This window comes from Gossypium raimondii, chromosome 1, assembly GCF_025698545.1.
Source record: "Gossypium raimondii isolate GPD5lz chromosome 1, ASM2569854v1, whole genome shotgun sequence".
Taxonomy (NCBI): domain Eukaryota; kingdom Viridiplantae; phylum Streptophyta; class Magnoliopsida; order Malvales; family Malvaceae; genus Gossypium; species Gossypium raimondii.
Window position 1 is genome coordinate 48,529,540 of NC_068565.1, and position 27,890 is coordinate 48,557,429.

The following is a 27,890-nucleotide window of genomic DNA, read 5'->3' on the forward strand; positions in this document are numbered from 1 at the left end:
CGCGAATGAATGCCAAAAAATTACTTATTTAAAAGATATTTAGCTATCTCGGATTTAAAAAATGGATCATGCCTAGTAAGTTAGGACACAATCTTTTCTTAATTCCTGAGATCGTTTAAAACTTGAGAGAAAAAAGGGATCATGCTCAGTAAGTTAGGACACGATCGCTTCTTAATTCCCGAGATCGTTTAAAACTTGAGTTTGAAAAGATTCGTGTATTTAGATTTATTGTGAAAAACGAAACCTCTTAGGTTAGGGTACGACCTTCTCGAATCTAAACACGAGATTTTGCTTATTCAAAAATCATTATTTATGCATTGAATAAAATTAATCTAACACGAAATAGTAGAAATAAAACATGGTATCAATATGCGTAACAAAACAAAAATAAATACGATGATGTAAGCATAAATAATACGGGCAACAACAACAACAACAAAAGATAAAAGGACAAATCAATTATACAAAATAACAAGTATATAGGCAAATAAAAGTAACATTCTCTTAAAATAATAACGAAAACGTAAATAAAGAACATATGAATAAAATGTAAAAGATATATGTATATATAAATTGTAAAATATAAAAAAAATACAAGTATGTATGTATATTTATGAAAACTAAAAATATGTATATAGATATATATAGATATGTATATAAATTATAAATTATAAAACATAAAAATATATATATATAGATAAGTATGTATGTATATATATAAATAAATTATAAAAATATATATGTGTACGTATGTATATATATATTATGAAAATGTATGTATATATATAACTAAATTTGAAATTAAAAAGGTATGAACGAGTAAAAAAAATTATAATAATAATAAGGTAAGTAATAATAATAAACTCGATAATAGTAATAGTAACATTAAAAATAATAATAATAGTAAAAATACTGATAACACTATTAAAATTAATTAATTTAATAGCAAAAAGTAATAAAAAAGGGACTGATTTGAACATAAAACAGAACTTTGGGGGGACAAATCTGCAAATAAAGTAAAAGGGGAACCTTTCTGAACGCACGCATAACATGGAGGGACTAAAAGGGAAATTTTCCCTTCTCCTCCAAAATGACGTCGTTCCAGCGATGACCAAAATGAAATCGCTAAAAAACGTGGGGTGAAATTAAAAAAATTAAAAAAACCTAATTAAAAATACATTAAAAAGCTGAAGGGCTGAAAGTGCAATTAGCCCGTTAATCAAAAACATGCTGATCCCCTGGGTTGGATCGGGTCGACGCGCGGGTCAGGGCCAAAACGGCGTCGTTTTGGCACCTAAACCCTAGTTACAAAATGACGCCATTTTATGGGCTATTGAAGCACAATTTTTTTTAAAAATTCATTTCAACCCCCATCTTAAAAAAAATTTCAAAAACCCTTCTCCCCACTTTCTCTTCTCCAAATCCGGCCAAGGCTCCCGGCCGTAGCGCCACCGTGTCCGGTGGCCGACGTTGCGCAAAAGAGGCATTTCAGCCTCGCTTATAAACGCACACAAAGGCCAGGCACTCCTAGCTTAAAAAAACCAAAAGAAAAGACCCTCCACCACATTTTCTAAACCGAATCCGGCGACAAAAAGGTGGCTTCCGGCACCGTGGCTGCGGGATCTGCTAGGTGAGTTCCCCTTCTTTTCTTTTTACTTCCGTATATAACAATAACAAATAAAATAGAAAGATTGAAAAAAACGAAGCAAATAACCTTGAAATTATCTCTGTGTTTTTATTTATTTTTATGTTCGTAAAATAAAAACTTTACAAGCCTTAGATCTCCCTTTTTATAACCGAGATATACACATGATTTATTTTCGGTTTAGCTTGTTTCTGTTTGCTGCTTTCGTGTTCATCCTTCTTGCAGGTATTTGACGTTTGATGGAGCAGGTGGCAGAGTTGGTGGCGCGGCGATGGGACAATGGCAGAGGGGTCAGAAGGCCCTAGGTGCGTTTCCAGATCCTTTTTTGTTTTGGGCCATTTGGGCGGTGGGAAATTGGGCTAGTGTTTTAATTGGGTTATTGGGTTAGGTTTAGGTGGTTAGGCCAGGGTGTTTGGGCTTGTAATTGGGTTGATATTTTGGGCCAAGTTTGGGTTTCACTTGGGTTATCTGATGTTGGGTCTGTTTTTTTTTGTCCCGGGCAAATATTGGGCTATACACTTCCTATTCAAAGACTCCCAAAAAGTCACAAATAATAGATGGGTTGAAATTAAAGTGACTATTCTTTGTTGGTGATGTCCTTCTTCAAGTGCGCATAGAAGTCCAACACAATGCTCTTCACGTATTGTTGGGCAAACTTGGCAGTTGTCAAGAAACCCATCTTTCTTAGTGCTTGTACCACTCCAACTCTGGTGAAATCTTCTAGTCTCACATCCTTTTCTTCTAGTAAATGTTTGTTGTAAAATATCCATTCTGCTCCTACAGGTTTAATTAAAAAAAGTTGGGGTTTCTTTGCTTTAGGTAGTGGAGCTAGAGGAGTCTTGGCCTTTCTTTTTGGCATCATTTAACCCTGGCTTATAGCTTGGAAAGGGGCATTGGATCTTCCTCAGGCTCAGAATAAGAGGGATAGTAGAAAACACACCTTCACTTGTGGCAAGTTTAATGAGCACAACTGGTTCCACGTCGTTTGTAGACTTAGCTGCCTGTTCTGTAATTACTTCTCAGTGAGGGCAATGAGGTTTCCTTGATCAACAGGAGTATCATAATTTATTGCTAATTTAGGATTAAAAGGAATCACTACACAGGTACTCAAATCATTAAGGTCTATGATAGGTACTGCAGATGTGGGTACACCGATTAGAACAGTAGGCTCAGGAGTTTGTTGTTCATCAGAAATATGCAGTGGATTAGTTGCAAAAGTAGAAGGTGTTCAAGTTTTTAGACAAGTCACTTTCTAAGTTGGACTCATTTTCTGCAACATTTTCTTATTTTGATTCTTCAGAATTTTCTGAGTTGGAGTTATTCGACTCATTATTTGGAGTCTGACTCGATTCTTTTTCTTCAAATGATTGTGAAAATTCCTTAACGATTTGTTCTTCTGAATCACTTCTCCTTTCTAGATCTTTTGCACTTGTTTTCTTTTACTTTAACCAAGATCGAAACATAGAGATAAACTAAAACTATTTCCCTCAAGTTAATCACATAAATCAAGGTTGTCATAAGGTTAAAAGAGGTATGTTACAATCAGGTTGGATAATAACAATGGGAATGATTGCAAAGCAATAAGAAAGAAAAATAAGCACACACAAATTTTACGTGGAAAATTCTTGCCGGAAAAACTATAGGCAGGGTGATAAGCTATAAAAGTAACATATTTTAATCTCATTCTTAATGCGTTTTTGGATGATTAATTATGCAAATTAGTGAATTTGATGCTTCTACTCCTTTAAATTTATGTTTTTATATGTTGGAGAGCATTTGGGAGTGAAAGGAGCGAAAACTGAGCCAAAATCGGAGAAAAAGAGCAGATTGCAAAAGCCACACGGGCTAGGCACATGCCCATGTGCCAGTCTGTATCGATTTTGCACATTGCTTCCTAAATGCACGGAAAAATACAATTTTTAGGTTTTCTAGGCATTCTAAAGTCTATAAATACTAATTAGAAGAAGAGAGAAGGGAGCCATCAGAGAAGATCGAAGAAAACACTCAAGGAACATCATTGGAGCCACTTCGGAAGTAGATTTCCATCAAGATCGAAGACCTCATTTTAATTTCTTCTGAAGTTTTTATGAGTTTCTTTGTTTCTTGTGGTTTTTCTGACTTTGAGATGTTTTTATTCAAAATTATGAACTAATTCCTTAGATACCTAGGGAGGATGAAACCTATGACGAATTATATTATTTAATTTGTGTTTTACATGATAAATACTTGATTCTTGTTCTCAATTATGTATACTTATTTCTTGTTTTAATATTTCTCGGATATTTATTCATGTTTAATGTGCTTAATTCAATGGAGCAAAAGTCCCTATTTAAGAGTAGGTCTAGCTTAATTGAGTGAAGTTGCATGCAATCCTAAAAATAGGACGACATAAATCTACTGGATTAGAGTCAAATCTAATAGGGGAATCCATAGATCGAGTTAATGCGACAATAGAGGTTTTAATTAGAAAAAGATTTCAATTAATCAACCTAGAGTCAGTTGTTTCTACTCTCGAAAGAGATATTAAATTAGGGATTTCTACGAATCAAGACACCAAGTGAATAAATCGTTTAAATCAAATTAATAATAATAGAAGGAGTCTAGGTGAATTCTTTCCTCAGTACTGTCTTTTTCATTAGTTATCTTTCGATTATTTTCCTGATTCATTCTCTATTGTGTTCTTAGTTAAATTAGTTTAGTAATTTTAGATTAAAACTCATCACTCCAAATTGCTGGCTAATAATAAGAAAATGGTTATTACTAATAATTTTAGTCCTCGTGGATATGATATCTCTACTCACCGTAGCTATACTATTGTCGTAAATTTTAGTTAGTACGGAAAACACACATCACAGAGGAAGAGAAATTCACTATGTTGAAAAACACACGATACAAGAGGAGTTCGACTACATTTATTTATGGATTAAACAACCCTGTTATAATCAATGTCTAATAGAAGAAGTCATTCACCCTACAAATCCCCCTATTTTGCCTCTCTATTTTATTTCTGTAATAAGTGACGGGATTCGGGTCACACAACTCTAACAAGGTATTTCAAAGTGGGTACAACAACTAAAATATGTATTAAACATAAAAGATTAAACAAAGCAAGAAAATGTAATTCTATTTAAGCACAAATTTGTAATTAATAACTGATGAGATTGAGTCTTAGTTCGATTGGTATCGACATTGTTATCAGTGCAGAATGATGTAGGTTCGAGTGCGCTAAAGCCCATTATTCTCCTATTTAACGGTTGGGGAGGGACTATAGGTAGTTCTAATCACTGTATCAAAAAGAGCATATATGATAAGAACCTATAATGAGATTAATGTTAAAAAAAATTAATAACTAACAATAAAATGATGACGACCACATCATAGTCCACAATCATTTGCTTCGTTCAAATTAATTGAGCACATAATGCTTTAGTTGCTATGTATTATGCTTCAGAAGTGGAGAAGAGATAGGAATTTTCTTCTTACTATACCATGAGACTAAATTGTTCCTAAGGTAAAAGCATATTTTAGAGGCAATTTTTTTATCACCTAAGTTTCCTGCCCAATCATCATTAGATTAGTATATTTAATAAACAAATTACCCAAATTCAAAGGACCATTTACATATCTAATTATATGTTTGATTGCTTTCAAGTGTGATTCCTTTAAAGATGCTTGATATCTTGCACATATATCAATGCATAAAAATGATACGATGAACTAGTTGTAAGGTATATAGGACTATCAATCATAGTTCGATAAGTGGCAACATTTGTTGCCATACCCAATTCATGTTTTGTGAGTTTATCATTCAAACCTAATGGAGTTCTTAGAACCTTTGAAGTATCCAACCCAAATTTCTTCACTAGGACTCGAGCATGCTTTTATTGGCTAATGAAGGTCCTCCTTTGAGTTGCTTAATTTGAAATCCAATGAAATATGATACTCATTTCGAATTCAACCTTTATGAGATTAAGAAATCTTCATATTCCTTTGATGAAGTAGAGCAAAAAATATGTCATCCACATAAATTTTGTTATTGTAACCTCTCATTTAGCTCTTTTAATAAATAGAGTTGTATCAACACTCCTCCTAACAAAACTTTCTTACATAAATACTCAGTGAGCCTTTTATGTCAAGCTCTGGAGTTTGCTTTAATTCATATAGAGTTTTTGTTAATCTATAGACATGATTAGGATGATTAGAATCAACAAATTTCTTAAGTTGAGCATTCATCCGGTATAATTTGATACTTTTGACATTCATCCAGTACAGTTTGATATCCAAATGACATGCCACAACCAATAATAATATGATGGATTCAATTCTTACAACTAGAGCAAATGTTTCACCAAAATCTATTCCTTCAACTTGAGTGCACCCCTATGCAACTAATCTAGTTTTATTTCTAAAAATGTTACTAAACTTATTAGTTTTATTCCTAAAAATCCACTTAATGCTTAGGATATTGTAGTTTTCAAGTTTAGACACCATCTTCCTTACCTGATTTCTCTCAAACCGTAACAAATCTTCTTGCATTGTATGTAACCAAAGTTCATCTTATAGAGCTTTTCCCACTTTCTTAGGTTCAATATTTGAAATGTAATAAGCAAATATTATCATGTTTCTATAGTTTGAATGTGACTTGCCTTTAATTTTTATTCCTTAATTCACCTTACTAATGACATATTCCAAAAGATGGTTTTTTGTATTATAATTGATGGTTGTAATTTTGAGGTAGTTGCTTGGTTTGTGGCGAGACTTGTGGGCACATCATCAACAAATGTTTTCTCAACCTTTATTTGACCACTTTCTGCTTCAGTTCCATGGTCATCTTTATTTGTCTTATTGATTCATTTTGTTTCATCATGTACAATCCCATCAATGGACTTCATCATTGTATTGATTCTCTTGTTAGCACTCTATAAGCACAGTTGTTACTTGCATACCTAAGGAAACTCCATTCATCACTTATAGGATCCAACTTCCTTTTATGTTCCTTATCATGTAATATATACCATGTATTACCAAAAATATGAAAATAGTTAATAGAAGGTTTTTTATCTTTCCAAATTTCATAGGGAATGAGTGTAGTATTTAGTCTGAGATACACACTATTTCCAATGTAGCATGCTATGTTTATTGCCTCTACTCGTAACTTACTTGGTAGCTTCTTTGAAATTCATATAACCTTGACTATGTCTTATAAAAACTCTATTATTCCTTTTTACCGCCTCATTCTATTGAAGTGGTTTTCAAGTTGAAAACTCATGTGCCATCCTATGCTTGTCACAAAAATAAACAAATTCTTCATTTTTCAAACTTACACTCATAATCACTTCTGATGTATATGATTTTTCCTATGATTTTTTTTCTTTTTCTATCATCAATTTGGTGCAATGTCCTTTAAAAGTGCAGTATACTTTAGATTTATCATTCAAAAAGCCAACGTAAGTAAATCTAAAAAAAAAATCATCAAAACAAAACACATATTTCGTATATCTCTATGTAGCAACTTTGAGGTCTTTTTTTGGAGTAATATAACTAAAATAAATAAAAGGTTACATGAAACTATTCATAAACAAAGTGCCTCTAGTATTGTCCTCTTTTAAAACTTCTTGAATCGCCACAGGGTGGATCTCAAACATATGGAAGTTTTCATCATGTGAGGGAGCCAATTTTGCTATTGCACCTGCTACCTTATTAGACTCTTTAGGAATATATCTCAAGAACATGATCTCCACAAGTTCTTACAACTGCACTACCAAATTTAAGAAATCTACACACTACATCATATCAAACTAACCTTTGAAGATTTGGATAGTTCAAATAACCAAGCTTTTGGTGCCAAACCTTTAAATCTTGAATTAAAGCTTTGTCATGTACGTAATCATTTACAATCCTGCAATAGTTATCAAAGGTTCTTGCTCCCTTTATGTTATCAACTTTTTCATTATTAATAACATTACAACTGTCTTTGTTGAATTGTACATGAAGTCATTAAACACATAATTGACTTATGTTTATTGAATTTACCTTTAACCCCTATATCAACAACATTGTTTAATATTCAAAAAGTTTTTAATATTTAGTGTACCTTTACCAATGATTTTTCCTTTCTTTTAATCTCCAACGTGACTTTGCCCTCAAAGCAACTCTCAATACCTTTTAAGTTTGTTTCATCACCAATCATATGTCTCAAATAACCACTATTAAAATACAACAAAATGTTTGTAAAAGTCTTTATCGCGGTATTAGAAACGACATAACATTTTTGCTCCTTTTGTCTCTACACATACTTGTTTGCATGTTGAGAATTTGTGGCAACTCTTGGAGGCACTTGTGTTAGCTCCATATTTAACCTTTCAAAGATCTCCCAACATCTTGTAGTATTTGGGTCATATATATTAAAAAACTCCACATCAATGACACATTGATACCATCCTTCTTTCTGAGTCGATCAAGTCTACTATTCATTGTTCTTCATTAATGTATTTGAGTTAGTGGAAACAGTTCCTACTTTAATAAACATAGAGGACTTAAATTTTTCTTAACTAATATTATCTCTCATTTGATCCATTGCGCTCCATAGACTTAAAAAATGTCCTCGAATAAATTTTTTTGAATAATTACATTATAGGTTCTGATATTATTTACTCTTTTTGACACAATATCTAGAACTATCCATAACTCATTTTCAACCCATCAATAGGAGAATAATGCGTTTCAATGCACTAAAACTCACGTCCTTATACATTAGCAACAACGCCTGTACGAATCGAGTTAAGACTCAATCGGTAATCCTCCAATCATTTTTAAAGTTAAACAAAATCAATTTTAACAAAAAAAAAATTGTAAAAAAGAAAGAAAGAAAAGATAGTTGAGCCGAAAAGATTGGGGTTTTGTTGGGCTTGGAAACTAAATTAGACCAAACCTAAACAAAGAAGTCAAAGGCATTTGACCATATAAAAAAGAGTTATGCTTCTCCTCTCCGTCACTCCCTTTCCCTCTCTCAAAAACCCTGAATAATTCTCATTTCCCCTCTATTTCCCAAATTGTTATTAGCATTTTCTTTTCACATGATCCAGACGTAAGCTCTTAGCTACTCATTTCTTCATTTTTCTTTTTTTGTTGTAAAAAGATGTATTAATTTGATGATTAATGGTTAATGAATGGTGATTAGCAGCAGATTAAGATGACACAACCGTCGGTCATACTAGCAACCGCCAGCTATGATCACACTATTCGATTTTGGGAGGCAAAAAGCGGCCGCTGTTACCGTACTATTCAATACCCCGATTCTGTCAGTTCCTTTACTTCGCCCATTTTTCTCCCTAAATCTATTCTTCTGTTTCATACTTTAAGGATTTCAGGAATTAATATTTTTTTTCTTGTTGGAAATTCTGCATTTGAAATAAAATTATGAATATTTGCCCATCAATTGTAAGTTTTTTGTGATTCTAATTGTTACGACTTACAAATATTGGGATGCAAAAAGGTTTATTATGGATACGTGTTTTTGGACCTATTTCATGCGTTATACTTTGTTTAATTACTATTCTGTGCAAATTGAAGGCCTTGATTTAAGATAAAGTTGGAACTAAGAGGTCCCTGCATTTAAGTTAAATAATGCAGGAAAAAGATGAATGATCTGCAACCAATCTACTATCTATCTTTAGATAGGGATGACATTAGGTTGGTGATATCGGGGAAAGAACATTCATGTGGATAATTCTATCTCGTTGAGATGATTTATGTGGTTGATGCAAAATTCGGGCTCATCTGTTAAAATGCTTTTGAGAAAGTGAGGAGTGAATGACACCTTACCTCCAACTTAGTTTAGTTGGTGTTTTTGAAGCTGTAAGTTTCCTGTAAATTTTTCTATGGGATTTAATTTCACTATGTGATGCCTGCAGCAAGTTAATCGGCTTGAAATAACCCCAGACAAGCGCTACTTGGCTGCAGCTGGTAATCCTCACATTCGTTTGTTCGATATTAATTCCAGCAGCCCTCAACCTGTATGTTCTTCTACCCTTTCTGCATGATCATCACGGACTTTGTTCTCATACATTAGTCCTACTGTTTCATTTCATATCATTGACTTTGATTGGGCACTACTTTTTACTTTTATACATACTGATTACATGGCAGGTAATGAGCTATGATTCGCATACAAATAATGTTATGGCTGTAGGATTTCAATGTGATGGAAAGTGGATGTATTCTGGTTCTGAGGATGGCACTGTAAAGATTTGGGATTTAAGGTAGATTAAATTTGTGCATGCAGACCAGGGGCCTTAATTTATTGCAATGCTGTCAAGGGTGCAAGGCATGATCTAGGCGCTAGAAACTTTATATAGCCTGAGGAGTAAGGCCCAAAAAATGCAGTAGGCTGAGTGAAATAAGACGCAATATTTACGTATGTATTTTTGTATGTCTATAGATATACATATACATACATATATTTATATCTGTGTGCATACACACATACATACACATGTAAGCTTAAGACATATAATTATGATAATAAACTCTAAAAGTGTTGTTCAGTTTATGCAACAACATGCAAAATTCTGTTTTTTTTTTGTTGGCAAATATGAATGATTTCCTTATGGTGCCATGCTTGTTGTTGAATATCCTCTTTTTGTTAGTAATGGTAAAATTAATTAAAAATTAGAAATTAGGAAGGACTTCACTTAGGCAGGCTCTTTTTTGTGCCTACAGCTTTAGGAAAAAAAAGTGCCTAACTGCATCAGTCATGTGCCTTGTCCAAAAGGGTTTGATGCTTTTTTGTTGTCTAGAACAAAGGCATGGCCCCTATGTGCATACCCTAACACGGATTTATTTAATTATATTTCCCTTTATGTGCATATTATATAGACTTATTTCACATTGTTAAGTCTAATGCAGAGCTCCTGGTTGCCAAAGGGAATATGAAAGTCGTGGTGCAGTTAACACCGTTGTCTTACATCCAAATCAGGTGATAATATATAATGTAAATTTTACAGTGGTATTTACTTGAATATTTTTCTGAGCATGCTATTATATTCTGCAAAGTTACTGTTTTCAAAAGAAGATGTGTCTGTATAATGCAAATTATGCATTAAGCAGAGGTTATGTTGGCTTTTCTTAGATGTCCATTTCCTTCTTTCTATTTCTTGGTTCTAATACTGTTGCTGTATTGAGATGTTTGCTTTGCTTCATTAAATACCTGTATGCTAATTAACAAACCTACCTGTTTCTCATAGTCTTCGTGCTAATATGGTGATTGAAAAAACTATGTATGTTAACCAACCAAAGAAGAATAAATTTTATTGGACTTGTTCATCTTTGATATTTCTTGAACGGTATTTATCCAGCAAAGCATATCTTCCCACTAGTTCTCTTGTTGCTCTTGTTTATTTTCTCTTACTTGTACAGCATTGATTGTTTGACATGTTTTCTTAATTGCAATTCCATGGTTTTGTAGACCGAGTTGATATCTGGTGACCAGAATGGTAACATTCGTGTATGGGATTTGACAGCTAATTCTTGCAGCTGTGAATTGGTATTCTTTTCTTTCTTCTATCTTCATTGTACTGTTTATTTCTTCTTATTTGATTTACCGTTTTCAATGAAGAACTTATATGTGAGATGTCTCTTGCATCAACATGAACTTTGTGCCTATGTGGGCATCTACATTGGTAGTTCTGTACCATATTTAAAAAATTGACTTTTGTAGAGGATTGTTTTATTTCATTTTTCATTGACAAAATTATCATAAAGTTATAGAATATATCCATGCATTTATTAAAGATAACTGTTTTAAAGCTCTATGGATGAGCCTGGAAGCACTTGTAGCTAGATATTATGGTCATCACATGAAGGAAAATAATTTAGTGGATTTTAGACTGCAGTTTAGTAACTTGGACTAAGGAAATTGGTTGTTTTCTTTGTTGGGTCTGTTCATTTATTCCTGCCTCTTATATCCTTCAGAAATGCCTTGAATATTCATGCGTAGGCCTTGAATAATTGCATAGTCTGCTTCTTTCCTCATCCTCTCATCTAATTCTCTACTCCTCAATCTCCTTTTTCCCCACATCCCCCCCCCCAAAAAAAAAAAAAAAGACTCGTTGATGAACCTGAGAACATGTATATTAAACTGTCAATTATTATCAATTTTGTAAATCTAGGTGCCCGAGGTTGATACAGCTGTGAGGTCTCTTACAGTCATGTGGGATGGAAGCTTGGTAGTTGCTGCAAATAATCATGGTACCTGTTATGTTTGGCGCCTATTAAGAGGAAACCAGGTTACAATTTTATCTAGGTTGTGTTATCAATGGTCTTTTATCAACTTATTATGTTTTTCCTTAAGAAGCATTAATTTTTTTCTTCTTGCAGACTATGACCAACTTTGAGCCACTTCACAAGCTACAAGCACATAATGGATACATACTCAAATGTCTCCTTTCTCCCGAGTTTTGTGAACCCCATAGGTTGTACTGGTTAAGATTAATCTTCTGGTTTTTCTGTTCATTTTTGGCTTCTTTCAGGATCCAATTAATTTTGTTTCTGCATTGTGATGCTAGTGTACTTACTGTTAACATATCATTCAGATATTTGGCTACTGCATCTTCTGACCACACTGTCAAGATATGGAATGTCGATGGCTTCACATTGGAGAAAACATTGATAGGTATGCACTGAAATCTCAACTTTAAGCCATGCTATAATTTCGTCCACATAAATTAACCCAGCTGTAAATTGATTTTCAGAGGTTTTTCTTTGTTTTATATGTTATTACGTTTCAGGACATCAGCGCTGGGTATGGGACTGTGTTTTCTCTGTGGATGGTGCATATCTCATAACAGGTATTTGGCTTTAATATTTCATGTCTGGATCATACATCAGTTTTTCTAACCATTTCAGTGCCTTTAGTTTATTTCATCCACATATATTCGGCTGTTCCTGAACACCTGTGACAGAATCACGTAGATTCTAGTATGACTATCATAACTTACTGACCCAAGTCATGATGGCATCTGTCTCCCTATATGTTATTATGGCACTGTGGATGCTACATTAACTGTCATGGTTGTCAAAATTGTGATTTCTTTAAAACAACTCACATCTTCAAAATTAACTTATTTAGTTCTAATGTGATTTATTGATACTAAACAATTGCATGAAGATTTTTGTATTGGATTAAAACTCATGAAACACCAAGACATGTACCTTTCTTCCTCTCACTTTGCAGAAATGGTTAAGCTGCTCCATCCTTGGGTTTCCAAGCCTAATCCATGGTTCCCTTCCAAGATCAAAGAAAAGATATTCATATACCATCTTAGGCTCCCCCCCCCCCCGGCCCCGTTTTGCTCTCTATTTCTGTTCAATTGGAGCCATTTTGGTTGAATTGTGGAACTTTAATGCCATTGGTGATCTTTTCATGCATTCATAATTGCGGATCAGGGAATGACAGACATGGCGATTGGCCACCCTAAATCCATTATGAAATGGCTGTTACATTGCTCTAAAATGTTAAAGATTTTCTTTCTTCTTCTACTTCATTGCTCTGCTAGGCCTACTCAATAACTGAAATTTCCTTATTCTTTCTAGAAAATGCAATATTTCCTAATTTAATTCCCCCAATATAAAGAATTGTGTGATATACCATGCAGCTTCTTCTGATACAACAGCTAAGCTTTGGTCCATGACAAGTGGTGAAGAGATAAAGACATATCAAGGACATCATAAAGCCACTGTCTGCTGTGCACTACATGATGGAGCTGAGCCTTCTCCATCTTAAACCTTGAATCAGGTATTTAACGGTTCACTTAAAGAGATGCGAAGTTTCTGTTCTTATCCTGTTTGTACAGTGATCTTAACTTCATGGATGGTTACAGTGCCTGCTTTTTTACTTCAAAAATAGTTGTTTGATGATGCTGTATTTTATCTGTTTCCATCTCTTTGAGCTTCTGCATTTTCATGAGCTGAAATCTCCGAGTTTTTAATTTAAAAGATTAAAAAAAAAATTGTTTAGCTGAAGCTGGTATGTCAAATGGCTTTTGTTGCTGTAATGTTTAGGTGAGCTGAAATAAATATATCGGGGTTATTCCTTGTGATCACCAAATGGGCATTTTCATTGATTTTGGGGAATATTGAACCACGTCGGCCAGTTAGACTGGAACTGGTTGGCATATTGGTATGAAGAAAGCCATTAGATTGGTTGATCTAAAATAGGTAAATATCGGTTGAATCAATACTTTTTTTAAATTTTTTAATGGGAATGAAAATTTTAAATTGCCATACAATTTGAACGAAGCAATTGAATGGAATTGGGAATGGATTAGGGAGTAGGGAGTAATTTGGCTGACCATTACAAGCCAATCAAATACGCTGGTATTTCTCGATACAGAAATTTATATTGTTTGTTATAAAGCCTTTGATTAATTAGATATCTATTTAATTAAAATAAATAAATTTTTTTGATAAAGTAAATTGTATTATTTATGTTTTACCATTTTAAAATTATTTTTCATAAATATATTTATTATATGATTTTATTTTCCATCCATATTCTGGGTGTCGTAATATAATATTTATTTTTTCCTTCACGCGCTCAAAACAATAAGCAGGGGTGTAGATAAAGGATTGGCATTGGCATTATTACTTCAAAAATGGTATATATGTCTATTAGTCTCTTTAAAGTTTACAAGTTAGTTTAATAGCAAATTTACATTTTAACTCTAAAATTTATTATTTATCTCTGGCCCTTCTAAAGTAATTTTCTTGGTTTGTCCCTAAAGTTGTCATTTTTTCCTTATTTGACACTTGAGCATTTTTTTTGTTCAATTTGGAACTTAAAATTTTCAAATGTTATACAAATTAACTCTAAAAACTAACAATGTTAGCCTTTTTATGGGGTAGAAATAGTTAAGGTATGACCAACATGTTTAATGACAGGAAATAGTACATTTATTTGAAGTTTTATTTGTTTTACTCACTGGGGCTGAGATTACTTTTAACTACTAATTATAGGAATGATGTAAGAGGCACTACATGTTTAAAACATAGTTTCTTCAATTCCACAAAAATAGTTAGTAACAGAGGAAATCTGTGTTCAAAAATTGTGCCAAGCTATGTTTAACAAATGGATATTGAAGAATAAGAGTTTTAAAAATCCAAAAAAAAATCAGCTTGAATTAAAAAATTAATATAAAATAAATTAATTAAACAAAAAGTAATTAAATGTTTAAAATACAGAAAAAAATCATGTCATCTATCATGGTCATACATTATCTTTATTACCTCGTGAAAGAATTAATATTGTTAATATATTACAAGTTTAACAATCAAATTAGACCAAAAAAGGGCTTGGGAATGAAATTAAATTGGACCAAGAAAAAAAAATATTTAACATCAAATTACAGATACCAAATGTTAATTTTAGTGAGGTTTAAACAAAACACAAAATTATCACCATCACAAAAAGAATGTATACGAATATGTCAAAGAATTAACAGAACACGAATTACCCTAATTTTATCCTCATGTAAACATTGCTTCTACAGTCATTTTAACTGTCTATTACAGAAATTACCCTAATTTACCACCAAAAAAAGCCAAAGAATTGATAATGCATACGAACTTGTGTCTTTTCATGACCAAAAAAATATGCTTGAAAACATGTCTAAAATGAAAACAGACGAAAGCAAATGAAAGTGATACAGACATAAGGTTACTGCCATTCAGAGGAGGGAGCTCGATCTATTGTTGCTGAACTCTCCCCGTCATTCTAGGCTTTCCCGCTGCAACCTTGGCAGGGGTTGAACGCTCGGACTGAGTGAAGAGAATCAATATTTGCATGAGGAAGGTGACGATGGCCAATATGAATGCTGACAATGCAATGCCCCTCCATGAGGATAAAAGCGAAGACTGTTGGAGAAACTTGAGAGCCCCGTAACCCACGATACACGCCCAAGAGCAAACAACCTGACCAAGTCATATTAGTTCCGAAAACAACTCTTAAAAACACCGAAATATCCAGAGAATGGTATGCTAACTGAAGAAAATCAATACGAAAATTGGTTGATTTGAGACAAAAAGAAACTCACCAGAAGAGGCTTAGCTGGCCGACCAATATCCTGCAATGGTTGGTCACTGAAAGTATCCTCAGCTATATGTTTGTCCAGCAACTTGTCCTATTTGAGAAATCAAACAGAAGCAAAACAATAAGTAGGAAACTAATGCATCAACTATCGCAAGCACAAGAATGAACATGGTTAATCGTTAGACATAAAAGAACAACGATACACTACCTGGTCAAAGCTTAGAGTAATTCATCTATTCATTTTTAAGCATACGTTTATCTCAAACATGCATGAAAGACCATCTAGAACAGTGTCTTCCTACAACACTAGATGAGCAATACTCACCTTCTCCACAAACAGATCTTTACACCATTGTGCAACAGCCTCATCCATTTCAGGCAGTTCCTTCATGAGGTGTCGTTTGATATGTACGTGTACCTGTAAACGAGTGAAAGGATATATATCTTAATCAGTTCAATAAACCCAAAAGAAAGATCAATGATACTGGTAGGTTTTAATGATCACAGTTTCGGAATGACATAAATGTTTCAACCAAGGGAAAAGAAAGGGGAAAACCAAAAACTATTTCAGCAAGACCAACAAACTTGTTGGCCTTCACTCCTGGGATTCTAAAAGATCAGATAAAAGAAGTGAAGAAATTAAGAAGCAGGCTCTTCACTTCATGTTGTCATCAGAGATCTTTGACATCACATTATACCTTTAAACTTGGTCTGAACTTCACGATAATACAGAATTTAAAAGTGAAGTCCTTTGAGAAGACGCACATCAAACTCTCCCCAAGGACATATCAATATTAAACAAAGAGAAAGCAGACATATCAATATTAAACAAAGAGAAAGCAATGTAAATATTCAAAACTGATACATAATTATGCAAAGATATTTAACTTGCTTTACACATGTTGAACTCTGACTTACCACAGAAGATTGCCCCTTGAAAAGTCTAAGCATTGTAGGTGAAGGTGAGCTTTTGGGAATAGCCACTGTAATATCATAAATGGCTGGGACAAATGATCGCATATGACTTACAGCTGAAACAAAACCCTGAAGCAACACAACGTAATATTGATATTTCAGGCATAAGTTCTTCATATGGAATTAGATTTAGTAATGGCCTATAAGATCAGTGGCTATTAACAAAATAAAGTTCAGTATTACAGGCAAAATAAGTAAATCCACGTCCAACATGATTAACTCTCAACTAGGACCAGGTCCATATGCGAGGGTGCACAGATGTATCACTGATGAGGCTAGCTAAGTATTGAACAACTGTGCTAAAGAAGCAAACTTGCGTTGGCCAGAAATTTAGTCTTTGGTGGACCTTGCAACAAAATCTACCTATAATTTAACAAAATGCTATATGGTAATTTTGAAATATTATGAACACTGAAAGAGTGCTACACATATTTATATATACACAAGGTACCCAGATAAAGAAATTCAAGAAAACCAAAGCAGCAAGAATCCAACCTTTGTACGAGGAATCAAAACGTTTCTAGGTATAGGCAATCCTTGTGAGGTCGCATATTCTTGAGCTGCTACAAGCTTTGCTTGCGTAAAGCGAGTTCCTTCTACAAAAAGCGCCAACCAAAATGGCTGTGGATAGTCCCTTAAACGTTGAAGGCCTGCCTGCAAATATGATTCCACAAGATTTTGACAAGATAAATAATGCAGTCTGAAATCAGGCATACACAAGCACACAAGTAAACACAGAAATATTTATGGTCATTATATCTGTATACCATATAGAGGCGGCATATGTAATTCTTGATACATATGCATCTACAATACTAAAAGCAAACTTCTACCTTTATCGTGTTTTCATCCTTGGCCCAGCTTCGTTCCAAAAACAGATACTCAGAAAACCACATTGACCAACCTATGACCTGCACAATGAGACATGCTTTTATTCTTCATAACTAGGCACAAGTCATACTTGTTTCTTTATAGAGAAACTTTAAAAATAACCTGCGGGATTCACTAGTATGCAGTAAAATCAAAAAGACAGTGTAATATTCACAGATGGCAAGGCAGACAAAAAGATCTTAGTCGAATCAAGTTTTGTTCACCTCTAATTTTAAAAATAAAATTTAGTAAAATATCATATTAATTACATAAAATAATATTATTTACTATTATAAATTAATAATGTTAATTTTAAATATTATAATAATATTTTTCATGTTAATATAATTATTATTAAATATTTTATTAAACTATTAATTTTAGTATTAATATTTCAAAATGTAATATTTTAATAATAATATTCAAATTTCAAAGTATTATATTAATATTAAGTACCTGAAATAATATTATTTAAAGTATAAAATGAATAATAATATTACATTAATCATATTAATATTTTGTAATTTTAAATATTAATATTTTATATTATAAAAATTTATTATTAAAATATCTATAAACTGTAATTTACATATTTACTATTAATATATTAAAGTAAAATGTTTTTAAATAAAATATTAAGAGTACTATTTAAAATTTAAAATTACTAGTAAAGTTAAAATTTATTATTAATAACACTGTAATATTAAATAATACTGTTATTAAAATAGTAAATAGTGTTAATTATATTAATAATTTATTATTAAAATAAGAATATTAATTATATATTATTAAAATATAAATATGCATGTTTAATATCATTAAAATTATAGTTTCTGAGATCAATAATTTAACCTTTTGAAAATATTTAAAAAATTAAAATTTATTGTTAATATATAATATTTGACTTTATTCAAGTTAATTTTATTTAAAATTATGTTACTTACAAGGCGCTCTTTTTTCTTTTAAGAAGGAAAGAGAACTTCAAGAAAACACGTCTGATTTCCTTTGGCCTTCAAGTCATTTTCCATTTACTAAGTTTTTTTTTTTTTTTTTTGTGAAGCCAATACAATAAAATGTGTAAAACATTTTCCAAAAATCATTTTCCGCAAAACAAGCAGACCCTAAGTTACGCAAATGTGAGAAAATCTCATGATTACTATATCTGCAATGACTGCAATAGCATTTGTTATTTCCACAACAAACACACCCTACTCTTTAATTGCATTTCTAGACCGTTTCTATTCCTAAGACAATTCAGGAGACCTTGAGTCATCCCGATAGGTGTGATGTTAATCTCTACCGGATATGTGAAGACAAGTAATCAACTAGGTGACATCTTCACAAGGCTTTAATTGGACTCAGTCGATTATCTTTGTAACAAGCTAGGCATGATTAACATCTATGCTCCAATTTGAGAAGTGTTACACAGTCGTATAACGTAATATTAGCAACCAATAATGCATAATCTTAGGGATCATATTATTAGGGATTTAATAGGTTATTATTTTTTTGAGTTATTTCCTTCTGTAAACTATGATAACTTATATAAATAGCTACTTCTAAGAGGAATGGAAGTGTATAATTTCCCTCCCTACTCCAGGCAAACTCACTTAACACATGAAATGCAAGCCAAACTTTGAAATATGATAAAGGATACTAGATTTTCAAGTGAAGAATCCTGCTCCAGTTTTAATAGCATAAGCTAATAAAGCATAAAAAAGAAGTTGAGGAATATTTATTAGAATCTCACACTAATAATCTTAATTTTCTCTCTTATCTCATCAATTGCCTATTGCACTAATCACATGTAACACTTTACACATTAACATGTGCGCTAGAGCATAGACAACAGTGTAATGAAAATGCCATGTACATAGAACTGTCATTAGCTATCACCATTCATGGTTGAAGACAAACTACGAATTCTGAGACTAAAAGAACTAGTAACAAACACAATCTCACAATTGAAAGTTAAAACTTCAAAGGAATAACACCAACACATACCGGGAGGAATTTTGATGATTTCTTCATCACAGCTATTGAACTGCCAAGACAACCTGATCGCTGCCAGAAGAAATTTAATTGAATCTTAGCCGCGGATAGCAATAGGTTAAAATGTCAAATAGAAAATTTAGAAGCACTGCAAATGTTTTTTAGAATGCACATTTCAACTACAGACCTGAGCCAGAACCCATCCAACTAACCAATCAATATCACTTCTGTGATTGGGTAAGAGAAGGGCATGTTCCTTACCTGGAAAAATTTACCATATCAGATGACAAAAACTCAAAAGATCTAGGATAGAACAATAACCATTATACATGTAACTCTAAGTATTTGCTTGGTACAAAGGATGGAAAGGAGTGAGGCTGGAAAATTTATTAATCAAATGGTTAAGATTCATAACTACTTTCGTACTTTGTAGCTTAACCATTAGATTAATAAATTTTCCATTCTTCATACCAAGCAGGGCCTAAAGACCAAGCCCTAAGTTTCTTAATAGAGGAGATTGACGTTACCCATTAAACTGAAGCTTTCATTATCTGCAAAAACATTAATCTGCAAATAAAATGTATCAAAGATCGAAAGTTAATCTCCAGGAGACCACTAACGAGGTGACATTGATGGTACGAGTTATTTTCCCACATTAACAGAAGTTGGTTCAATAGATAACAACTTTTTCATATAACACCTAGCAGCCCTTAAAGAAGATAGGAAACTTTACAAGCTAGTTCAACTCATATTTACCTAATATCTAGAAGGATTGACAATGCAACAGTCTTTAAGCTTATGAAACCAGAAATAAGAGTTGGCAAACAGACTTCACCTAACTAATGCGTACCCATCAAATGGAATTAGCAGGTCCTTGGAGGCAAGTAAATTTTGCACCACACAACGATACAAATTTCTAACATCTTTGTGTAAGTACTAAGTAATCCGATATAAATTTGAGATTGCGAAAATTTCAATCATAATCATTGACTGAAAGTACCACAACCACACTCGAAATTCCAAAGGACGCAATGAAAACCTTTTACTGATTCTATATCATGGCACTTACAATGTAAAGATTATTTTTAAGACCTACCTTAGTCTAGTTGGAAACTGAAATATAAAGCAATTAGGCATTTGATCATCATAAATTGTTGTCTCAGGTTTCAACATTAAACTATACTACGCCAGAGGATTTCAGCAATAGACTATACTATCTTAAACAATGCAATCAAGGAGCTTATTAGCACCTTAACTCCTGCCCACCAATCAACAAGCCATACAAGTTGAAGCCACAACAACTCTGCCACAACACGATTGATCTTTCTATACGTCTTCTTGGACAGAGGCCGAATGAGAACAAAGCATACCGCCTAGAAAAAGCACCAGAAGGTATAAGATTGAAAATGGTCATTGACCATGATATTCAAAAAAAAAAGAAAAAGTTTTACACATCAGCCAATGAAACAAACTGGATCAACTTATCTAACACAGTAAATTTTGATTACTACAAAAACAAAGGCAACAAAAATGGATTCTAAGTCCCATTTTTAGCATTAAGTTGGTATGGTGAAAAAAGGAGTAAGCAAACAAGGCAACAAAAGAAGCAGCTTGTACAAGCTTAAATCAAATATCCCAATGTAATTTTCATTTGCTCCTGAACTTTATTATCTCAGAAGTGAAGTAGATTCAAAGCCCAAATGTACTTATGCAAACTCATTAATAATTCAGCTCAAAAGATGAAATTAAAAAAAAAAAACCATTTACCGGCATTTTCCTTTCAATGCAACCACAACAAATTTGAAAACAAAAAGAAATAAAAAAAATGCAGACTGCAACATTCAACAAAGAAAGAATAATAGAAAACCAGAAAGCAATAATTACCAAAAAAAAAAAACGTAATTAAATCAAAAGATGAAGCAAATCCCTCATTGAATATATCAAAAATAAAAAATAAAACCCAAAAAGGAACCTGAATGAGATTGACAAAGAGGCCAGAGATAAAGAAAAGAATGCCCAATGGAACGATGACAGTTGCTGCTGCAATCGCCATGGACCACAACTACTTTAGCTCTAGAGATTCGTGGCAAAAGGGTGGGTTTGTACTTTGTAGTAAGATTTTAGATTTGGGTTGATAACAAGAATTATATTTAAGATTTATTGGTTGATAAAAGAAGATTATTACTCCTTTCTTCAGTATGGGATAATTGAATTCATTCAAGAAAGATTGTTCATACAAAAGAAAATATTTTTGAAAGAACAGTGACTGTTGTAAAACTGAGTGAATTGTAGAGATTGGAAAATCTTAAATAAATAGAAAAAAGAAGGGAGGAGAAACCGATGAACACACACACACACACGCAAAAAATAAACTTTCAATTCAAAGCAGTTTTCTCGTTTCAAGGAAAAACAAAATGACAGGTAAATTGGGGACCCATCAATGCACCCACCCCGTAATCATTTCCACATTAATTATTAAAAATAGGGTTAATATACTATTTGGTACCTATATTTTTTTGAATATTTAATTTAGTACTTCAATTTTTTTCTCAACTTGTACTTGAGTTTGGCTTTAATGTTTAATTTAGTTCCTGAGTTTTTTTTTTCTAAATTGATACCTTGAGTTTTTCTTTGTCCCATACAAGTACTTAAGTTTGACTTTAATGTTTAATTTGATACCTAAATTTTTCTTTTGTCTCAATTAAGTACCTATGGTTTTTTTACTAGAGCATAGATGTCAAATATTTATCGAACCAAATGATGTTTTTAATTTAAGTACCAAATTAAACATTGAAGCCAAATATAAGTAGCAAATGATATGTTTTTAATTTAAGGCCTAGAAGGCTCGACCGGTTCGGACATTTCGCGTTGCATATGTCGTAATGGTGCGCCCTCGGCCCCGGTGGGTTTGGATTTGCACCCCCGCTGCGCGCGAGGGAGAGCATTAGTTTAGTTCATTCAATAACCACCAAGTTGGTTAATATATCATTTGGAAATTATTATTAATTACTAATATTTATAACTTTTCAATAATGATTTAGTTGCTTTATTATTATTACTTTTTGTATAAATTAAGTTTATATATTGAGCCGATCGAGTCTTAGCTCATTTGACATCGACATTGTTACTAGTATAGGAGAATGTAGATTCAAGCACACTGAAATGTGTTTGTCCTCCTATATAAGATTGGGGAGGAATTATAAGTAGTTATAAACATTAAATAAAAAATTAAATTTATATACTAAATTTAAAATTATGTATTTTTCATCTTTTATAAAAAAAAATTGTAATTCCTATTTTTATTATAATAAAAATATTTTTTTAGTATTTGGAAAGATATTTATTTCTATTTTTAATATTTAGTAGTTGGGTTTTAGAGTTTCTTTCAATGGACATGTTTATCTCACCTAAGAAAGTAATTTATTTCATTTTATTATCATTCTAATATTTTGAGATCAATGCAGGTTGCAAGCATCCATTGAAATAAAACGACAACATTTTTATGGCAAAGTCTTGTGATCAGTGGCAAAAGTCATTTTTATGGGTCGGAATTAAATTGTATATTTTTACAAAATTAAAAGTGTAATTTCATCATTTTAATAATTTATATCTTTACCATTTTTAAAAAAATTAAATCAAATTTTTATCTTTTTTAAGGGACCAAAATGTAATTTTATCATTATTAATTTAAAATTCTATAAATTATATTTTAGGACAATATCATAACAACTATTTTACCATTGAAAACTTGCCTAATCCTCGGTTCCAATTAGAGGTGCTCATGCGCCCGGCCCGACGGCCCGCCCGAAATATGGGAGAGTTTGGGTAAAAATATAGGCCCGAAATATGGGTTTGGGCAAAAAAACGAGGCCCGATTAAAAAACGGGCCGGGCCTCAGGCACCACTTTTTTGGCCCGAGCCCGGCCTAGCCCGGCCCGAAAATAATAAATATCCCGGCCCGGCCCGGCCCGAAAATAATAAATTTTTTTATTTTTTTATTTTTAAAATACTTTTAAAATACTTTTTTTTAAATTTTTTAAATTTTAAAATTTTTTAAAAATACTTTTTAAATTTTTTTAATTTTAAAATATTTTTAAAATACTTTTAAATTTTTGTTTTAATTTTAAAATAAATTTTGATATTTATTTAAAAACGGGCGGGCAGGCCCGGCTTATGAATTTTTCCCGGGCTGGGCCTGGGCAAAATTCTAGGCCCATATTTCGGGCCAGGCCTAGGACCCGGGCCGAAATTTTTTTCTGGGCCCGGCCCATGAGCACCTCTAGTTCCAATAGGCATATACAAAATTACTACCATCAACTAACATTTAGGACTCTGGATTTTTTTTATTATAATATCGAAAGAGTTGAAAAGAGATGATAATATTTGAACCATTTATTTATCAAATAAGAGTAGTGCTTCAAACTCTCTCATCTCTTTCTTCTTCTCCAATACCATAATGATGAAAAAATTTGAAGTGTCTTACATTTTAAAATATTTTAATTTTTACGTTCAAAACCTATCGATAAAACAAATCAATCTATTAACATTTTGCACTGAATCTAACTAAGGGTGGGTTTGGATGGGCGATTGGGTGCGGTGCGGTGCGTTTAGCTTATTTTTGTCTCACGCTACAGTATCGCTACAGTATCTAATCTCACCGCCACCGCTGTTTTTATACTAACCGCTGGAAAACGCACCGCCCATCCAAACTCATCCTAAATCAAAGTTCCAACCTTTTAGAAATTTTACCATTTGTTAATTATTTTTTTTATTTTAAAGATTTTTTTATTATAACACCATCGTGATGTCATCATTTGACATTTGACAATTTATAATTGATTGGATATTTCAAGTTATGCTTTGTGTTAGGTTGATTATTTGTTCGGGTCAAGTTATAGAGTAAAATTTTGAAGGTTAAAACATGTTTTGAGTTACTTTGATTTTCAAGATTTTAGCCTCTCTACTTTTTTTATTTAAAAGTGCGAGTCCGTTGTTACTACCGTTAAAATTTTTCTATTGAATTCACTACCGTGACGTTTTAAAATTAAAAAGATTCACTCAGTAATCAAGTAATAATAAAAAAGCTTAATGAAAAATTTGGCCATTAATGTTTGTATGTTTTGTTAAAATGACCCTAATTATATTTTTGAGCCTTTCTTAACAATCAACATTTGTTTTGAAATATTTTTAGAAAATTATATTTATTTTCTTTAAATTAAAAGTTATCTTTTAATTTCATGTAGGATTTATTTATTTTATTATTTTCACATGTAATTATCTTATTAAGCTATTTGAGTAATAAATTATATTTCATTAAAAATATTCAACATCATCACCGTTAATTCTTTTAACAGTACTTTACGATATTAATTATTTCAAGAAATAAAAATATTTTAAAAAATTAAATATAAATTTTAAATTTGGATATATTAGAGGGATAAAACTAAAATTTAACTATTCTTATTATAATATAAAAAAAAACCCCATACCAACGTGTCAGTACAAGAACCCTGGCTTTTACATACACCAACGTGTCCACAAACCAGAATAGCCGAATCAAAATCAGATTAAATATAAAAATTTTCTTTTTATCATTCCCAAAAACCAGAATCCAATGGAGGAAAAGAAATCCAAAAGGGCCAAAAAGAGAAGGAATCTTTAGTCTAAACAACAATGGCCAGCCAATAGCATAATTTTTTTCCCCAACCACAAACAAATAATCAAATTATTTGGATTTTTTTTCTTTCCATAAAAGATAAGAAAGCAATCGATGATAAGATGAACATTGCTAATAATAATAATAATCAAATTTACCCAGCAGAAGAAAATTTGTTTCATTCATCAACCATAAGCTTAAACAAAGACAACAGGTTAATCAGAAAAGTTGGGGTTTTTTAAAGAACCCCAATTTCATAAATGGCAAACAGCAATCGTAGGTTTGTATACCAGACCGTATCATCTCCAAAAACATCCAAACTTCACAGCAAGAAAACAAAACTAAAAAAGAAAAGGAATCTACCTAGACAAGCGAAAAATGGAGTGGAAGATCCGAGAGAACCCAAGGCGAATACGAGGATAAACCCTAAGCGTATACAAGGTAGTCTGTCGTAGCATATCTTCGATTGTCTCTACGAATAGACTTAGACTTCGAATCGGCGGTACATAAAGGGTTAATGGCACCGCCGAGAAAGCTACCGTGAAAAAGAGTTGCAGCATCTGCTTTCTCTTCGTTTGGTCTTTCGAATACCACTTTGGAAGTTTGAAGAAAAGGTTGAATGTGGTGAGGGTGGTTTGAATAGTAGTTGGGGGCAAAAGCGAATTTGTGGATGCCAACTCCTAGCTTATGGTATCAGTTGACCTCTATATAGGTGGTTGAATTACCTTCCCGTTTCATTTTGTTTTATACTTTCCTTTTTTGCATTTTTAGGTTAAAAACCTCAAATCTATTCTCGTTTTAAACGTGGTTAGGGTTAAAGTCGCACTAATCGTGTTATCGTTAGACTTTATCTTCCTTTTATAATTCACCAAATTGGATACATGCATTGGAGCTTAATTTTAATATTCCATTTATTTTGGATTTGAGCTGTACAATTTTTTTTAGTATAACACCACAATTTTAGTAGTAATATTACAGAAAGATAGATATGGAAGTTTTAAAATTTTACTATAAAGATATAGCATTGGCTCATCTAAAATTGAAAATATATATATAATACAAAATAAAAGCGAATAAATTTTAAACCGATAAAAATATAATTTATTATTCATTATATTATTAAATGATATTTAAAACTTTTATAATAAATTTTTATTCCTTTGAATTATACGTTCGACCTATTAAGAATAAGTAATATTAATTAAATTGTTAATAATAGGTAAAATTTTATCAATATTATTTTTATTGCTAATAGATTTTTATTCAATTGGTTTAAATTATTAAAATAAGTAATGTTAATTAATTTTAATAATAGATAAAATTTTATTAATAATATTTTTATTTTATATTTTTGTATAATAGAATTTTATTCATTTGAATTATATAATTGAGTTGAACAAGAAGTAATATTTAATTAATTATTATTATTAGATATTATTTTATATTAATATCAATTAGTTATATACCAACTCAAATTAATGTAACATTCGTGTTATGTCTCAAAGTCGTATAGGGAGGAATCGAGTTAGGATTTAGTGGAGAATTTTCAAATAGACTAAATAGGATTTTGAGTATTAGATTAGAACGTGAGAAGAGCCGATAGGAAATTAAAAAAATACTCTTTAGATAGAAAATATTTAAATAGAAGCATTGACTAAATTGTAAGAGTATATAAATTATTGTGGCAAAAGTAGAAAATTATGAAGTTATGTGAATATATAGAAAAGATGGCAAAATAATGAAGGACTAATAGGAAATTTACTTAGTAAAAATATGAGTCACCTATGGGATTATTAAAGATGATGAGGGATAAAATAATAATCAGCACATAATGATTAGGGGTTGTAGTGTAAAGCTATAAGGCAAAGGGGTTAGTTAGTAATTTGGCCATTTTTAGGTAAAAGTTATGAGATTTTTCATGGAATTGTATAGAAGAATGAAGAAAAGATGAAAGTTTTCATCTTTTCACATTGCCAAACCTCCACCCACCCCCAAGCCTCCATTAAACTTTTTTTTGTTATTTCCAAACAAGTCCTTCCACCACTGTTGATCAAACCAAGCTCAAAACCTTGTCTTTTTTTTGCCTTAATTTTGTGAGGAGAGCTTCCATAGAGGAGTAGGAGAGAGAAAGCTAGGGTTTAGTTGTAATCTCAAGTATTTAAGAAAAAAAAAGAAGGGAGAGGATCAAATTGAAGAAAAAGAAAAGGAGAAGGCCAAGGAGTGAAGAAAGAAAGAAAAAATACATCACCTCAACTATTTTATTGTAAGTATTACAAGGATTTAAATTATTTTCTTTAAATGTTTATATTGTAGTATAGAAGTTACTTAGGATAAAAATGTAATATATATATATATGTATGTATGTATGTATGTATTAAATAAAGAACTAATTGGTGAAATTATGAAATATGTTAAAGAAAAATATATGTGAAGAATATGGAATAGTATATTTGGTTGAATGTTAAATAACAATGTTGAGAAAAAAGAAGTATGAATGAATTAGATATTATGTATGTAATTTATAAATTAGGGACTAAATTTGGAAATGTGGAACCTTTTTCAAAATTGTATGAAATTCAGCTTCAATGTCTAAATAGACAGAATTATAATTATTCAGATATTAGTAATATGCCATTAAGAATTTTCAGTGCACTCTCCATTTTTTA

General features: G+C 31.9%; 2 protein-coding genes across 6 annotated transcripts; one reads left to right on the top strand and one right to left on the bottom strand.

The window, feature by feature from the left end:
* Window positions 1-8,564: 8,564 nt before the first annotated feature.
* Window positions 8,565-13,568, top strand: LOC105786235 (target of rapamycin complex subunit LST8-1). 4 transcript variants are annotated; one of them, XM_012612587.2, is made up of 11 exons: window positions 8,565-8,732; window positions 8,829-8,945; window positions 9,559-9,660; window positions 9,794-9,906; window positions 10,553-10,622; window positions 11,112-11,189; window positions 11,815-11,931; window positions 12,023-12,117; window positions 12,238-12,317; window positions 12,433-12,492; window positions 12,879-13,183. In XM_012612587.2, the coding sequence occupies exons 2-11, from the start codon at window positions 8,838-8,840 to the stop codon at window positions 13,031-13,033; spliced, it is 978 nt and encodes a 325-aa protein (XP_012468041.1). In that variant the 5' UTR covers window positions 8,565-8,732; window positions 8,829-8,837; the 3' UTR covers window positions 13,034-13,183. The 4 variants fall into 4 exon arrangements, with proteins under 4 accessions (XP_012468041.1, XP_012468042.1, XP_052490922.1 ...); XM_012612588.2 differs by lacking the exon at window positions 12,879-13,183 and adding an exon at window positions 13,300-13,568 and having other exon boundaries at window positions 8,566-8,732; XM_052634962.1 differs by having other exon boundaries at window positions 8,579-8,732; window positions 8,826-8,945.
* A 1,559-nt stretch (window positions 13,569-15,127) lies between these two features.
* LOC105786237 (1-acyl-sn-glycerol-3-phosphate acyltransferase 2) lies at window positions 15,128-21,931 on the bottom strand. 2 transcript variants are annotated; one of them, XM_052634966.1, is made up of 12 exons: window positions 21,541-21,931; window positions 20,819-20,941; window positions 20,096-20,135; window positions 19,756-19,829; window positions 19,581-19,640; window positions 17,540-17,617; window positions 17,202-17,360; window positions 16,650-16,775; window positions 16,430-16,504; window positions 16,057-16,149; window positions 15,736-15,822; window positions 15,128-15,613 (listed from the first exon to the last, which is right to left on the bottom strand). In XM_052634966.1, the coding sequence occupies exons 1-12, from the start codon at window positions 21,619-21,621 to the stop codon at window positions 15,389-15,391; spliced, it is 1,221 nt and encodes a 406-aa protein (XP_052490926.1). In that variant the 5' UTR covers window positions 21,622-21,931; the 3' UTR covers window positions 15,128-15,388. The 2 variants fall into 2 exon arrangements, with proteins under 2 accessions (XP_052490926.1, XP_012468044.1); XM_012612590.2 differs by lacking the exon at window positions 16,430-16,504.
* Between the last annotated feature and the right edge of the window lie 5,959 nt (window positions 21,932-27,890).